Raw genomic sequence first — 17,163 nt, forward strand, 5'->3', positions numbered from 1 at the left:
GACACAGGTCTTCTCCTGTCCCAAGATCCTATGATTCTAGAGTAGCTGGACAGTTTTTTTGAACATTTACTATTATTATTCATCTAATATAAAAGAGAAAAGCTGTTTATATTCTTAACTTAGTTTCTATAAAACTAACCAGTTCTTTTTTAAAAAGAATACATACACATCCCATAAGCCCGTGAATATAATTTTATAAAAATAAAAATTAGAACCAGTTAAAAAAAATATAGGATTAAAACATCATATGGTTTAAGATAAATAAACTAAGTGGTTACAGTGTGGCACTACTTTCATTTTAAAACAAATAGTTAAGGTACAAATGGGCTTAATTTTTAAAAATACTATTCAGAGATAACCATAAGTCCTTCTTTCTCAGAAGAAAAAAAACACAAAATAGGTCTCTCAAATTTAAATGCATCTTTTGAATAAAGAAATATATAAATAAATACAGCTGGAATATTCAAAGATGTAGATGGTTTGATAAATCTCCATGAGGACCAGCTAGTCAGATATGTTCAACCTGGTTATCTGGCAAAATTATCACTTTAACTGATGAAAACCCAGTGTTTTATGCAATCAGGAAAGAGGAACCATCTAATTTTAAACACTCAATGGTCATTTCTTACAATATATAACTTAAGTTTATTCAATACATTAAATACATGTTACTTTTAAATAATATAATTTAAATCCAAGAATATGTCACTGATCTTAATGAAACTTTGACAAGTCTTGGAAGTAGTTCCACATTTCCCCAGCAGGTGGCAGATTTCTTGTCATACTTTCTCATCTTCTTACACAAGCCAGTGCTAGAGTTCATCATGTGTCAAAACTGTAGGGGAGGAAAGTATATTTAGCTCTTGAAATCTTAAATATCAAATTAGTTAAACCTCACTGAGGCATGAATTAACATAAAGTGTAGGTGCTCACCGAGGATCTTCCTGTTTGTTAGTTTAGTACCTACTCGCTTCATTAAGTGACAGTGAGAACAGCTCTTTGTACATTATGATATCTATTGTTGTGTGTTTAAATCGCTCAGTTGTGTCTGACTCTTTGTGACCCTGTGGACTGTAGCCCGCCAGGCTCCTCTGTCCATGGGGATTCTCCAGGAAAGAATACTGGAGAGGGTTGCTATGCCCTCCTCCAGGGGATCTTCCCGACCCAGGGATCGAACCCAAGTCAGCCGCATTGCAGGCTGATTCTTTACCAACTGAGCCACCAGGGAAGCCCATGGCATCGATCATATGGGAGCATAACTACTTGCCCTTTTACCCACCTACAAGTGAGCTCCCATGAGTCTATTAGAACAATACTTTATTCATCTTTGTTATCTCCAAGACCTAGCACCCTGATGGTGAAAAATCGATTTCTCAGCAGGTACAAAGTATGCCGTCATTAATGTAATGGAACAACAAAAAGCAGAAGACATATGTGGTCTTTGTCTAAGATGAGCGGGCAGAGCATTCAAACGCAGGAAAAAATACTATATAACTGTGAGAATCAAAGTCAATACCAGTGAAGACTTAAGAGTTCAAAATGTTTTTTTCTCCTGCATCAATGCGCTACACATACTAATGGATTTAAGACACGTGAGAATTCAAAATGATATTTTCCAGGCAGAAATTAACTAAAACACAATTTAAACGGATCCTGTTCCACAATTCCAAATGGCAGACTTTCTCTCTCTCTTCACTAAATTCCACTGGAATTATGCAATCGATCAGTCCTCTATTGTTGGACAGATTCTATGTCATTATTAAAGACAATGTTGTGACAAACATACACACACACACATTTTTGTTTAAATGTAAGTTTCTGATGAACTCATGGATCAAATGGCATGTATTTGAATTTTTATGTATATTACAAAATTTACTTAATTTATATAGCTACTATATGTATGTATATACACGCTTACTTGTCAATACTCTTGCTAGTGCTGGATATTGTTAATCCTTTAACTCTTTCCAATTTGATAAGAGAAACATTTCATCTCAATGTTTCATGCATTTATATTTTATTGTGAGGTAATTATGTGAGTTTTCTTTTCTTCTTTCCTTTTTTAGTTTCTTTTCTTCTCTCCCTCCATCCTGTCTTATCTTTCTCTCCCTTTGAAAACAGTTATGCCACTTACATAATAATCTTTCTCCTGAACTGAAATGGCACCTTTATATTATTAGATTATTAAAAATACTCAGGTGTGTTTAAAATACTGAACTTCTTCGATAGCACACATTGATTTTGTTAAGGAAAACAGAGTCAATATAAAACACAATTTCATGTTTATGTGAGGAAATTCAGCCTCCCTAAAAAGTAAAGTTGAGGACAATAAGAATTATATTATGAACTACTGGAAAGAATTATGATGAGGATTAATTAGTCTAACCGGTGAAAGTCTTTAACATACTGACTGGAACACAACAGCAGCTCAACACTACTTTTATTAATTTTTTTAAGTTTTATATTTTTAATTTTTTTATATTTTATTTTTAAACTTTACAATATTGTATTCGTTTTGCCATATTATCAACATGAATCCACCACAGGTATACACGCGCTCCCCATCCTGAACCCTCCTCCCTCCTCCTTCCTCCCTCCCCGTACCATCCCTCTGGGTCGTCCCAGTGCACCAGCCCCAAGCATCCAGTATCATGCATCGAACCTGGACTGGCGACTCATTTCATATATGATATTATACATGTTTCAGTGCCATTCTCCCTAATCATCCCACCCTCTCCCTCTCCCACAGAGTCCAAAAGACTGTTCTATACATCAGTGACTCTTTTGCTGTCTAGTTTACAGGGTTATTGTTACCATCTTTTTAAATTCCATATATATGCATTAGTATACTGTATTGGTGTTTTTCTTTCTGGCTAATACTACTTTTAAAAAAGAGCAAAGAACAATAGAGACAGGTACTGACCAGGAAAGGGAATCATGAAGGAATCAAGAAGCTGATATCAGCTTTAAAAGAATATCCAACACACATTTATTGGTGTTAAGGGTTTATGTAGGGTGATAAAATGCTAAGGTAATTTCAGTTTTTTAAATCTAAGAAATGGAAACTAATTCAAACCATCCTCTGGTCTGTGATAAAGGCTATTGGAATAAGGAACCAGCTTCCTATGAGGAAACATACTATGTGTGTCACTAATTAAGGAGACAGGAGGAAATACTCTATTTGGCTGTGTAAGGCTTTTATTAAACTTCAGGGCTTGGATTTTCATATTTAGGAAATTCAGTGTATCTTAGAGTGTTTCTTTTACTTTTTTTTTTTTTTAACCTCTATCTTAAGTCAGGAGACTAATACTATGCTGCTTATCTATGTGATGATATGAAGCTATATCCATAGGGGAATAGATTCTCTATCCATGTTTTAAATTTGTGAACTTAGTCCACACAAAAAGAAAATCTGTAATCATGTCACAGACTTTGGTAAAGAAATTCTGACGTAATCATTTGATAACCATTAAGAAATGATTTTGTAATTATTCTAATTTCACTTAGTGCAACATGTGGTTCATACACAACTGCAGAACAACTCACCTGCATTTTTCTTCTTGTTCTCAAGGTGATCTAACAGTTGCCGTATCTCAGTATCATACTCCACCCATTCTGGGACAATCCTGGCAGCAGCTTTTAGTTTAGGTTCTTTTGTTTTGGGGTTATTGCACTGAAAATATAAATATTAGAATTAGTTTAATAGAGAAAGGATCAACTGAAATGACAAACTGCAGTTTATGTAAGCAGTGTTTAATGCAAACACTCAATCAGAAGTTTAAACAAAAATTTGAAGATTTTCTGATGGTTCATAAGAAGTCTGTCAAACAATTCTATAAAATATTTGGACAAAGAAGCCAATTATATGACCATTCTGTAAAAGAGCACAGCAGACTATATTAATAAATATTTTCTTGCCTTTTCTTTGGACTAAAACCTGGTTTTACATAGTTTTTTTTTCATACGTAGAACTAATTGTCAGCCTTTAGAAATGTCTCGAGTTTCTTTGGCAAAAGCATTTGTCCTCTTTCCTATGCCTCTGTTTTTATTAGCAGCTGTGGTATTAAAATCAGTTAACTGGAATTCATTTGGCAAAATACTGATAGTTGTGAAATTCAGAGTAGCCTATAAATCTCCATGCCTTAAGAATATTTAAGTAGTCTGTTTAAGAGGCACAGTGGAAAAACAATGGACAGGGATCCTCGATCCTCATGGTTCCAATTCTTACTAGCAGTTAGACTTGGACAGTCCCACTTAAACTAGTAGGGAGACCTGTAAACATCACCAAACTGTGTGTGTGCGTATGTGGGCACCAGTGGCAGAAACTGTCTTTTCATTGGCAAACGAGGAAATTAGAACAAGGTTATCCCCAAGGTTCCTCTAATACTTGATCAATTTTAATTAGCAATTGGTTCTACTATAAAGATTCTTGGGAAATTAAGTTTAAAAGGCAAAAAGCAAAGGCAGAGTTTAAGGAGGGTCTGACTCTGGATGTATGTGAAGATACAGCTGACAGTGCTAGTGGGCTGGATGTGAACTGTGAGAAAGAGAGGCATCAAATATGACTCCAGTGTCTTTGGCTTGAGGAATGTAAAGAAAGGTTACAGGAGGAGCACAAACTTCACAGAGCTACACAGGCATCCGTCTGCTCTTCACAAAGCACACTAATAGAGCACGTGTCCTGAAGCTTACTTCTATGTGGCACTTTCTCATGGTAGCCCCAACCTGCTTCATCTTTTATGCCTTATGGGAAAGCTTATTTATGACCCATAAGCCTGGTATCTTAATCCTTTCCTCACCAAATATTTCCAGTTCATTCCATTGTGGATTTTTTCCTACAGTAATGTATTTCTGAAGTAAGTGGGTAACAGGAACTTCTCTGTACAAATTAACTTCACAGATAATGTGTTCTATGAACAAGATAACGGATTTTCTAACTGTGTCAGAAACAAAAAACAAAGTACTATTCTTTCCTTAGCTTATGCTACAATTGTCGATTCTTTACCTGCTAAGCCATTGGGAAGCATAATCTCTATCAGCAGTGCTTCAAGGGGGCAATCATGTCCCACAGGGGAGCTGCAGCCAGGTCTGGAGGTACTTGATGGCTGTAACTGGGGGCTGGGGGGCGCTATCGCCATCTAGTGGGTAGAGACCAGGGATGCTGCTAAACATCCTATATTGCACAAGTCAGCCCTCACAACAGAGAACTATAGTTCCTAAGGTCAATAATGCTTTTTCCTCTCCGTTAGGCCATTTCCTGATTTTCATTTTTAACCTTTCCCCTAAGATGACCAAAAACAGCATGTTCTTTTTTATTTTAAATGTTTCTGTCGAAGAGATGATGTTGTCCACCAAAATCTATGCCACCCATCCATTTTCTCAGTAGACCTACTGCTAGGAAGTGGCTGCCCATCCAGGAATGATGATCCTCAGCTCTTTTTATAACTGGATGTAGACACACAACCAACTGCCACCATGGGGCCAAGGTCTTTAGGATCAGGATGCATCCTCCACCCTTTCTTCTTACCCTCCAGATCAACACTACCCAACAGAAATATGATGGAAGCCACAAATGCAGTTTTACATTTTCAAACAGCCAAATTAAAAAAATGTAAAAGGAACAGGTGGAATAAATTTTAACACTGTATTTCCAAAATGTTATCTAGTCAAAATGTAATCAATATAAAAATTAGTAATGAGATATTTTTACATTTTTATTGAGTCTTCAAAATCTGATGTGTTTTATACCTTAGAGCATACCTCAATTTAGACTGGCAACATTTTAAGTACTTTATGGCTGCCTGTGGGAAGTGGCTGCTATACTGGATGGATCGGCTTCAGATGGACACAGATGATGACAGGACCCTGGAGGATGAAGAAGTCCCAGGATGGATGGAGATTGGTCCCTGAGTCATGATGTACAGGGAAGCCACTCACTGACAGGACACCCACTTGGGCCTGGGTGTACGTGAAACCACAGAAATTTGGGCATTTGCTAGAGTAGCTCATGTTAATTTAAGTACTAAAAATCCCAAGGAGACTTATGTCAACTAACGGATGAGTCACATTCTTATGTGACACAACCTTAACACGGTAATGTCCTTATCCACTCTTTAGAAATTTCCCTTGTTTTTTTCCTGACCGATGACCACTTGTTTCTGCTACATTCTATCACCTATGATTGCAATCTAATTATATTTTGGCATGCTACTTTCTGTACATATCTGGTAAAACATCCCTTTATTTTGTTATCCAGTCTTATTTTGTTAAAAACTATGAGGTCTAAAATTTTGACAGTTTGTTCTTCAAAGAAGATCTTGTGTACAAGAAGATCTTGTACACAATTATTCTAAACTTATATCACCACAGAAAAATATGGTCAGGAAAAAAATGATAATATCTTGTACTACTAGAGAAAATACACAGTACTGGAATATAATGTCTACATATGGACAAGAAATCAACTAGTTTAAAATATTTCATGTCTAGATTTAAACTGTGTAGCATAAACTGCTTACAATGAAAACCTAAGAAAAAAATTTCTCAAAAATAATGAATAAAAAGACGTATAGGATAATTTAAGTATTGCCAGAGAAGGCAATGGCACCCCACTCCAGTACTCTTGCCTGGAAAATCCCATGGATGGAGGAGCCTGGTAGGCTACAGTCCATGGAGTTGCTGAGTCAGGCATGACTGAGTGACTTCACTTTCACTTTTCACATTCATGCATTGGAGAAGGAAATGGCAACCCACTCCAGTGTTCTTGCCTGGAGAGTCCCAGGGATGGCAGAGGTGGTGGGCTGCCGTCTATGGGGTCGCACAGAGTCGGACATGACTGAAGCGAGTTAGCAGTAGCAGCAGCAAGTAGCTGGAATTATTCTGGCTGTCTTTATTTGGGAAATTATTGGCGTAAGAACTAAACTGATGATATGTTAAGATGATAACTCATCATATGTTTAGTTTATGACATTTCAGCCAGTTGATGGCCTTTCTTTGAAAAGGCCTTGTGCAGAAAAGAACGCAGCAGGCTGCTATTAACACAGAGGCTGCTATTCTGAGAGGCCTGTGCTTACAAGGCTGGCCCTTGGCTGGCTTCTGGGAACTTGGGTTTCAGGTGTGTTCCCAGCATTCCCTGATAAGAACAGTTCACTGTGCCTAAACTGTGCAAACTTGTAATTTATGCTGACCACCTGCCTTTTTTCTAGATATGGGGAATTTTGGCACGTGCCAGGCTGAGGGGTTGCTTACATGACCAGCTCCCAATAAGAATTTGGGCACTGGCTTTCTGGTAAGCTTCCCTGATAGACCACATTTCACACGTGGTGGTGTACTTCTTGGAGCTTAAGGAATGAGGGTTGTCCCAGGTAACTTCACAGGGAGAGGACTCTTGGAGGCTTGGATCTGGTTTTCTCTGAACTTCACCCCATGCGCCTTTTCCTTCTGCTGATTTCACTTTGTATTCTCTCACTGTAATATTTCCATAGCCATGAAATATTCTGAGTCCTAAGAGTCCTCTTATCAAATCATCAAACCTGGGGTGGTCTTGGGAGCCCCTGATACAGCCCTATACCTGCCAACGTAGGTAAATAAAACAGTAAATTACAGACTGAGCCACAGGGTGCCATGCCATTTGTAAAACAGAAAATACTTCTATTGGAACATTTTCATATCTGCTTATACAAAGGAAAATGCAAACACTCACCAGATCAATTGTTTTGGCTCTTTTCTTGGATTCATCATCACACCAGGTTTCACACCACAACCATTCTTGGGGAAGAGACTTGATGGCAACTTGGTAAATCATATTATTGGGAAGATCCTATTAGAAAAAGAATGATTTCAACACAGAGGAATTTCAATTAGAGTCAGAGTGGAAGAAGTTGAAGCTGTCATTTAGATTATAAGTGGATTCTATAAAACATACCCAAATCTGAGATATGGTCATATTTTTAAGCTTTAAATACTTAATTTGACCCAATGGTCTCATATCGTGAATGAACCTGTGCACTGGGAGGAAGCACACACCTGCTCTGGACTTTACTCCTGCATTGGGGGTGAAGAGGGGGGCCCAGAACCCACCTTTGCAATTCCCTTTCTACTTCCAACTGCCTTGAAACACCAGGATTAATCACTTACACCGTATCTTACTGGTTATGTGGTCACCACCACACTCTCCAGATTCTGAGGTGACTTTTCAGTTCCCTATCAGGAAACTTCTGCACACTCACAGCTTTCTAAGCAAAGACTGCTGGCACCCGGGTAAAAGGATGTTTAAATGGCAAATGAACCTATTAAGTTAAAGACAGATCTCTGGAGACATCAAGAGACCCTTTTCGCAGAGGTATCTGTTTATACGTCAAGGGTTGTAGAGCCCGTCCCTATGTGTCCCCAGAGAGTATCTGTTTGCATTCCGGAGCAAAGGGCATGTTTCCTCTCTCTCCCAGAGGGCACCAGGGGTACTTGTGTTGGATGTCCCATCTAAGGTCCAAGATTTATAATTTTAGGGTTCTTCTCACAGCACTCCTATTAATCATAATACTGAAAGTCCTAGCCGATGCAACATGATAGGAAAAGGAAATATAAACCAGTATACAGATTGGAAAGGAAGCGATAAAACTGTCTTTGTTTGACGATGACAAGAATCAATAGCAAACTCCTGCAATGAATAAGCAATTGTAACAAGGTTTCAGGATACAAGGTTAATATACAGAAAGTCAAGTGCTATATACCAGCAATGAACAAGTCGAATTTAAAATTGAAAGCATACCATCATTTACATTAGCACAATCTACCCCCCACCCCAAAACCCCACCAAACAAACCCAGGTAAAAATCTAAAAGAATGTTCCTCTACATAAGGAAAACTAAAATTCTGATGAAAGAAACTTAGGGACATCTAAATAGATGGAGAGGTATTTCATATTCACAGATAGAAAGTCGGACATGACTGAGCAACTTCACTTTCACTTTTCACTTCCATGCGTTGGCGGAGGAAATGGCAACCCACTCCAGTGTTCTTGCCTGGAGAATCCCAGGGACGGCGGGGCCTGGTGGGCTGCTGTCTATGGGGTCGCACAGAGTCGGACACGACTGAAGCGACTTAGCAGCAGCAGCAGCAATACTGGTATGATGTCAGTTCTTTCCAACTCAATTTATAAATTCAACACAATCCTAATCAAAGTCCCAGAAAGTTATTTTGTGGATATCAACTGATTCTAAAGTTTACATAGAAGGCCCAGAATAGCCAACCCAAGGTTGAAGAAGAATAACAAACAGGATGATAATACTGAATTTGAAAATCTTCATATAAATTCTCTAGTTAATTAAAACATGGAGATTTGTAAAATAATAGACAAACACAGCAATGGAACAGAATAGAGCCCAGAAATATGAGAATTCTTTGTACTTTCTACTCATTTTTTTCCCTGTAAGTCTAACACTGCTCTAAAAAAGTCTTATCAATTAAACAAAAATAAAAGTTTGACTATTCCTTCTTTGAATCCCCTTTTCCTGGAAATCCATTCTTTAAATCCTTAAATAACCGGGTCTGTCATCTTAGCCACTTTCTCCCGTCATACTCCCACTCTCTGACTACCTCTAGATTTTCAGCTTACTCCATCAAGTACTCAGATATCAACATCCTTCAATCCCCTTTAGACCTGATCGCACCACTGTTTCACTGTCATTTATCCTTGATGTCTTCACTCTCCTTTCTTCAATTTCCATGGTTAATCCTTATATTTAATCCCCTGAATAGATTCTCAACTGTCTTACCCTTCTCTCATTTAGTTGGATATGTCTGGCAAAATAGTTCTGGTTAAATCCAAACTCTGACCTGCCCCCATCCAACTAAACATGGCTGGAAAAACACACAGACACATACCCTACACTATTTTGCATCCTCATCAGCAGTGTATGACGGTTCCAATTTCTCCATATCCTTGCCAAATGCTGTTATGGACCATCTTTTTATTATAGCCATTCCAGTGAGTATGACGTGGTATCTTGTAGTTTTAATGCAGTACCTAGTGACCAATGATGCTGAGCATGTTTTCATGCATTTACTGGCCACTTGTGTACCTTCTGTGGAAAAATATCTATTTAAATCCTTTGAGTATTCAAAATATTGGTTGTCTTTTTGTTATTAAATTATGAATCCTTTATATGTTCTGGATACTAGTCCCTTATCAGATATATGATTTCAAGTATTTCCTTCCATTCTGTGGGTTGTCTTTTTCACTTTGTGTTCTTTCATGAACAAAGTTTTTAATTTTGATGCAGTCCTATCTGTTTTTTCTTTAGTTGCTTATACTTGTTTCATACCTAAGAAACCATTGCCTAATCCAAAGTTAGAAAGATTTATGTCAATGCTTTGTAAGAGTTTTACACTTCATCCTCTCACGTTCAGGCATTTGATCCATTCTGAGTTAAGTTTTTGTATATGGTGTATGGTGTTAGGAAGGGGTCCAATTCATTCTTTGCAGGTAGATATCTTATTGTTCTAACACCTTTGTTGAAAAAAACTATTGTTTCTCCTTTAAATTATCCTGGTATGCTTGTCAAAAATCTAGTGAGCATAGATACATGGACTCTCAGTTTATTTCTGGACTCTCAATTCTATACCATTGATTTATATGTCTAACCTTATGTCAGTCCACTCACTGTACATATTTAAAGGGTACAATTTGATAAGTTTCACATATTAAATATTCCTGACACTATGACCACAATCAAGCTCACTGAATATATACATAACCCCCAAGTGTCTTGTGCCTTTTTGCAATCCTTCTGGGCTGTCCTTTCTACATACACTTAAGCCAGTTCTTGGGCAAACATGAACTGCTTTTTGTCCAAGTGGATTGGTTTACATTTTCTAGAATTTTATATAAACAGAATCACACAATATGTATATTTTTGGCCTGGCTTGTTTAATTAGATCAGCATAATTTTTAGATTCATCAAAGTTGTTATGTATATGATGAGTAATTCCACCCTTTTTACTGTTCAGTAAATATACCTTTTTACCATTGAGTAAAATCTTTTTTATTCAATCTGGTTTTGATAGATATCAGGGTTTGTGGCAGGAAGCTTCTGACATGGCCCCCAGTGATCCTTGCCTCACAGTACTCACGCTCTTGTGCAAGTATTCCTCCTAGAGTGTGGCTGGACCCACTGACTTCCTTCTAACAACAGAACATGCAAACGTAATGGCATGTCACTTTTCTGAAGAGTGTGTGGAAAACTGATATTATTTCTTTCTTTAATACTGGGTAGAATTTCATGTAAGTTTGGTAGAAATTAGAAGCTATCTGGGCCTGGAAAGTTGTGCTAAATTCAATTTCTTCAATAGATACAGGGTTCTTCAGGTTATCTATTTCATTCTGAGTACATTTTGATAGTTTGTCTTCTATGTAATTTGTCCATTTCATCGAAGTTGTTTATTACCATCAAGTTGTTCATAATAGTTTCTCATTATTCTTTCAGTATCTATAGATACTGTGCTATCATGTCTCTCATTTCTACATTATATTAGTAATTTGTGTCTTTTATCTTCTTCCTGATCAGTCCGGCTAGCGGTTTGAGTTTTGCTAATTTTATCAAAAAACCAGCTTTTGTTTGTAAGAAAACCTACTGAAACACATAATTTTTTCCATTTTTTCATTTCATTGATTTCTGCTTTCATTGATTCCACTCCACTCATTAATTATTCCCTCTTTTTTACTCTGGTTTAAAATTTGCTTTTTTCCCCCTAGTTTCTAGGTAGAAGCTGAGGTTATTTGAGATCCTTTTTCTTTTCAATATAGTACTTTGTGCTACTGCTTTTCTAAGAATTATTTTAACTACTTCAGATGATGTAACTTATCATTTACTTGTATACAGAAGAGAAGTAGCCTAAGGCTAAAAAATATATAAATTCATATGAAATGGTGAATGGCTTGGTTGATTGGTCAGGGGCCCAGAAAGGCAAGGACATGGGTTCAAGGGGACAAAGTAGAAGTGACCCTGCTTATCCCTCCCAGTGAGCTTCCTGGGGAAGCTGTGCCTATTATCCTCATAACTCTGGGAGGCTCTGGGTCATATCACTAGGTTTGGGGAATCTAGGTGAAGGAACAAAGATCCAGCCCCCCTGAACAAACTGTGACAATCAAGAAAGGCCATATCAGCTTTAGAGCCCCCTGTAGGGGTTGTCTGAGGCCTTTGTTGAATTTGTAGAATTCGCCCAATTCTGCTTCTTTTCCTTCTCTAAGAGCTATTGGTCCTGAAAGCACGTCCTAATAAACTTCCTGCAAGCTAATTTAGAGTCAGTTTGTTTACTGGATAACCTAACCTGTAACAGGCAGCTGAATAGTATCTGCTGATGTAGGGAATAGTGGAAGAGAAATGTAGCTTGAATTTTGATTTTTAATTTCAGAAATGTTCTGGGCATTACTGTGTCTATTTCAATAGATTTAATATATGAGTCAGGCATTCAGAGGAGAAAGAAGAGCCAAAGATTTGGGAATTCTTGATAGAAAAGCTGTGAATTAAAACCTTGAGTGTTTGTAGGAGTGCTAATAGAGTGGGCACAGAATGAGAAGTGAGCCACGAGCAGAAATTTAGAAGACAGCAACATATAAATAAGAGGTAGAAAAAGAGTAGCTCTAAAATAAATTGCAGTGGGAAAGTCATGGACATCAGAGAAGCAGCAAGAAGATTTGGTATTATGAAAGCCAAGGGAGTTTCAAGAAAGGTGAGGTTAATAGTACAATTGACAAAATATGAGAATGAACTGAATTTAGATAATAACACTGTATCTGTGATATAATGTCTACTGTTGATAATTGCTCTGTGGTCATACAAAAAAATGTCTTTGTTCCAAGGGAGTACGTGTTAAATTATTTCAAGGTAAAGTGGCAAAGTTATCTCCAGTTTGTCCTCAAATAATTTAGAAAAAAAATAATAAAACATGAATGGAAATGTAAAGAATTGATAAAAAAAAAAAAAAAAAAGAAAACAAGAAAACCAAACTGTTTTTTCTGTTCCTGTGCACGTAAGAAACTGAATCAAAGCCGAAGAGGGCATCAAAATATGAGGCAGAGTCAAAGAAGGAGGGAACCAAAAGAGAAGGTAACCTCAGCCACCCAAGAAAGAGACCATGGAGAAGTACAAGCTGGGCAGCCAGTAACTGAATAGAAAAGGTCAGACAGTTTAGAACTGTGTCTCTAGAGGTCTGCTTTCTTAGAAATGGCCAACCAGGAAAAGACTGACTCTCACACTAAAATAGTAAACTGATGGCTGCGATTAAATACACATCAATTGGTGAAAAAAAAAAAAAAAGAAAGGTGAGGTTGAAAACATTTGTGTTGCAAAGAAGGTAAATAAACAAAAAGTGTTCACTGGATAAGAAGATATTATTCTGACTTCAGAGAGAAGCATTTACTGGACTGGCAGGAACAGGAGTCAAACATATCAGAGAAAGGACAACTATTCCTCAAATACAGTGATGCTGTTCTGGGAGAGTTCCTGAGATGCTTGCTGAAAAACTGGTCTTTTCTTCAGTTATCCACAGGCAGATAGGGTTCCTTATGATTAACCCACCAGGGAAATGACTGAATTATAAAAATGTGGTATTCATAATCTAAATCTGGAACGTCACTGGGGTTTACTGCGGACTCAACATCATTTTTTTGGTAACTAATTGGCAATATTGCAGACACTACCTTGCATTTGCACACATACATATGGTGAGTTCTCTCAACTTTCAAGAATGATTTTTTTTTTTAAATCGGTCCTTCATCACTGTGGTCTTGAATCAATCATTAGTATATTACATTCGCTTGACTTTTAAACAAAGGGCCTCAAGTTTCTGTGTTATCTAGACCCTCTGTCACCTCTCTTCCCTTACATCAGACTATTTTCTCCCCATCTTTACTATTCCTCAAACATGTAAGACCCACTCTCACCTTGGGACCTTTGTATTCAATAGTCTTTCTGTTTGGAATTCTCACCAGTATCTGCACAGTCAGCTCTTAAGCCTCCATTGGAATGTCACCTTCATACAGGTCTACGGCCACTCAATTTACAACAGCAAACTCTAACCCCTGTTCACCATTCTGAACTCTACCATGTTTTCCTGTTTTACTTTGTCTCTGAAGTACGCATTACCTTTAAATACTGTTCATTGATGTATTTGGTTATTTTACCACTAGAATGAAACCACCAAGAGCTAAGGATCTCTGCTTTGTTTTCTGATGTCCCAGGGCTTAGGAAAGTATCTGACACATTATAAGTATTTAACAGATACTTGCTGACTGAATGAACAAATATGTATGGTTCTAATAAGAACTTATATTTGTTATTCACTGGAAAGAAGGAATAGCGGACACTAAGGACTGCAGGGTCTTTTTCTTGTTGTTGTTGTTTAATTGCTAAGTCGCGTCTGACTCTTTTGTGACCCCATAGACTGTAGCCCGCCAGGGTCCTCTGTCCATGGGATTTCCCAGGCAAGAAAGCTGGAGTGTGTTGCCATTTCCTTCTGAGAAAATTAAGGGTACCATAGTGAGGAAATAAGAGGACATGGAAAAAAGTATTTGTCTATGAGGAAAAACAAAGTGTAAGGCAGTATCCAGGGAGGGCAAAGGATGAAGGGAATTTATCTTAGAGATCAGAGAGAATGAGAGAAAGGGAGAGAGAGGGAGGGAGACAGACACGTTTAAATGACGATGGAGGCAAGTGAGAAAAAGACAGGTAACATAGTGAAGACACACGGTGGAAAGAGGTTTAAGGATGGAAAAGTCAAGATCAAACACTCAGTTCTGACAATGCTGGGCTTAAAGTGAAAAAATATGTACAAAATTGTATAAAGGGAAGAAAGGTTGAAAATACAAGATTGAGATGTTTATAAGCAGGGGGTTACAGCAGTCTATGTGTACTGAAAATTATTCCATAAATATTTCACTTACCTGATCTAGGTTTGAAAGACTGTTTGGATCTTGACTGAGAGTTTGGTACTGGCCCCGGAGCCTGTCACCTGCAGCAATTCTCCTGAACTTCTTAAGATCCACCACGTATAAGGCGCTGCAAGAAATGTATACTCCTTGACAGCCAGTGTTGTTTATGTATATTTACTTTCCTCTAGTGTCTACCCACTCCAATACTCTTGCCTGGCAAATCCCATGGACGGAGGAGCCTTGTAGGCTGCAGTCCATGGGGTTGCTAGGAGTCGGACACGACTGAGCGACTTCACTGTCACTTTTCACTTTCATGCATTGGAGAAGGAAATGGCAACCCACTCCAGTGTTCTTGCCTGGAGAATCCCAGGGACGCGGGAGCCTGGTGGGCTGCCGTCTCTGGGGTCGCACAGAGTCGGACATGACTGAAGCGACTCAGCAGCAGCAGCAGTGTCTATCTACAGTGATGGTATCAACTTTAGATACGCTTAGGTCTAACAACAATGAATCCTTTCATAATTTTCTCCCCATGTCTAATACTATTTCCAAGGAATTTGAGGTTCGATTTGATGCTGTTAGGATCCACATCCTCTTAGGGTCACTACCAAGTTTTTCTAAGATCTCCTGAAACTCATGGCCCTACAAAACAGTAATAGCTTTTTTTTTCTAATTAAAAAAAAAATTATTTGGCTGTGCTAGGTCTCAGATGTGGCATGTGGGATCTAGTTTCCATAATAGAGATTGAACCTAGGTCCCCTGCATTGGGAGCGTGGAGTCTGAACCACTGGACTACCAGGGAGGTCCTCATAATATCAGCTTTGAAGACAGTATCTTCATTCTGTTACATGACAAACAAAGTTTAAATCTTCTGCAGTAGTTAGGAACAGACAGTAGAGTCAGGTTACTTGGGCTTAACTCCTGGCTCAGCTTTGGACTAGCAGCGTAAGCATGGGCAAGGTACAAAAATGCTATATGCCTCAGTTTTCACATCTATAAAATAGGGATGATAACAGTATCAAAAGGCTGTCATAGAGATTTTATGAGTTAATAGATTTTAAATCTTGTAAGAGTGACTGGCATGTAATAAGCACTATATAATTGGTTGCTGTTATTTTAGAATTTCAAAGAAAACTGATCCTTGTGATTCAAAAAGTTATTCACTCAAGGATAAGAGTATGAATTTTCTTACCTGATATGGTATTTCCTTCTTAGAAGATGTGATGCCCAGTAGCCTGTTTTCCAGAAGCGATATCCATCCATTTCTGTGCGGCTATCACAGAAGGGAGTATACCCATAAGGAGCTCCACCCAGGTCAAAATCTCGAAGTTCTTTCAGGTCATGTCTCACAATCTAAATAACAGAACAGTTTCTCTGATGAAGAGTATAAAATAATAGAAGCCCTTTTAATGTGACTCTCAAGTCATTATTATCTTGTTGTAGAAAAGTCAGAGACCTGAATTTTCCCCACAGTTCCTTCATCCAGCGTGAGTTTACCGAGTTTCTACTTTTCCCCCTTATCCTCACAGGTTAAAAGAAACCTAAAATGTACATACCTAGTCTGTATGTTAGTGGTTTTATTCATTAATAAGAATAGTTTGTTACATCATTTTTAATAAAGATATTTTAAAACTGAAGTACAGTTGATACATAATAGTATATAAGTCACAGGTATATGATAGTGACTCACAATTATTAAAGGTTATATTTCATTTATAGTTATCATAAAATATTGGTAAATCCCTCATGTTGTACAATATATTCTTGTAGCTTACTTTATACCTAAGAGCTTGTACCTCTTAATCTCCTACCCATATATTTGCCTTTCCTTCCTTCCCTCTCACCACTGGTAACCACTACTTTGTTCTCTATGAGTCTGCTTTCTGTTTTATTCACTAGTTTGTTGCACTTTTAGACGCCACATATAAGTGATATGATACCATATCTGTGTTTCTCTGTTGGAATTATTTCACTGAGCATAATGCCCTCCAAGTCAATCCATGTTGCTGCAAATGGCAACATTCCATTCTTTTTTTATGGCTGAGTAGTAATATGTATCACATTCTGTATTCATTCATCTGTTGATGGACACTTAGATTGCTATCATATCTTGGCAATTTTAAATAATGCTGCTATGAACATTGGGGTATATATGTCTTTTTGAATTAGTGTTTTTGTTTCTTTCAGCTATATACCCAGGACTGGGATTTCTGGGTCACATGGTTGTTCTATGG

The 17,163-nt window shown here is 37.7% G+C and overlaps 1 protein-coding gene across 2 annotated transcripts in view; it reads right to left on the minus strand.

Annotated features, from left to right (window-relative positions):
• Positions 1-621: 621 nt before the first annotated feature.
• UGGT2 (UDP-glucose glycoprotein glucosyltransferase 2) overlaps positions 622-17,163 on the minus strand; it is a 144,866-nt gene continuing 128,324 nt past the window's right edge. For both annotated transcript variants that reach the window (XM_010810955.4, XM_002691971.6), the window contains exons 35-39: positions 16,122-16,282; positions 14,945-15,059; positions 7,706-7,822; positions 3,550-3,676; positions 622-835 (exon numbers count right to left, since the gene is read on the minus strand). In XM_010810955.4, the coding sequence (XP_010809257.1) occupies positions 813-835; positions 3,550-3,676; positions 7,706-7,822; positions 14,945-15,059; positions 16,122-16,282 (543 nt within the window). In that variant the 3' untranslated portion in view covers positions 622-812. The remainder of the gene's footprint in view (positions 836-3,549; positions 3,677-7,705; positions 7,823-14,944; positions 15,060-16,121; positions 16,283-17,163) is intronic.

This window comes from Bos taurus, chromosome 12 (genome assembly GCF_002263795.3).
Source record: "Bos taurus isolate L1 Dominette 01449 registration number 42190680 breed Hereford chromosome 12, ARS-UCD2.0, whole genome shotgun sequence".
Lineage (NCBI taxonomy): Eukaryota > Metazoa > Chordata > Mammalia > Artiodactyla > Bovidae > Bos > Bos taurus.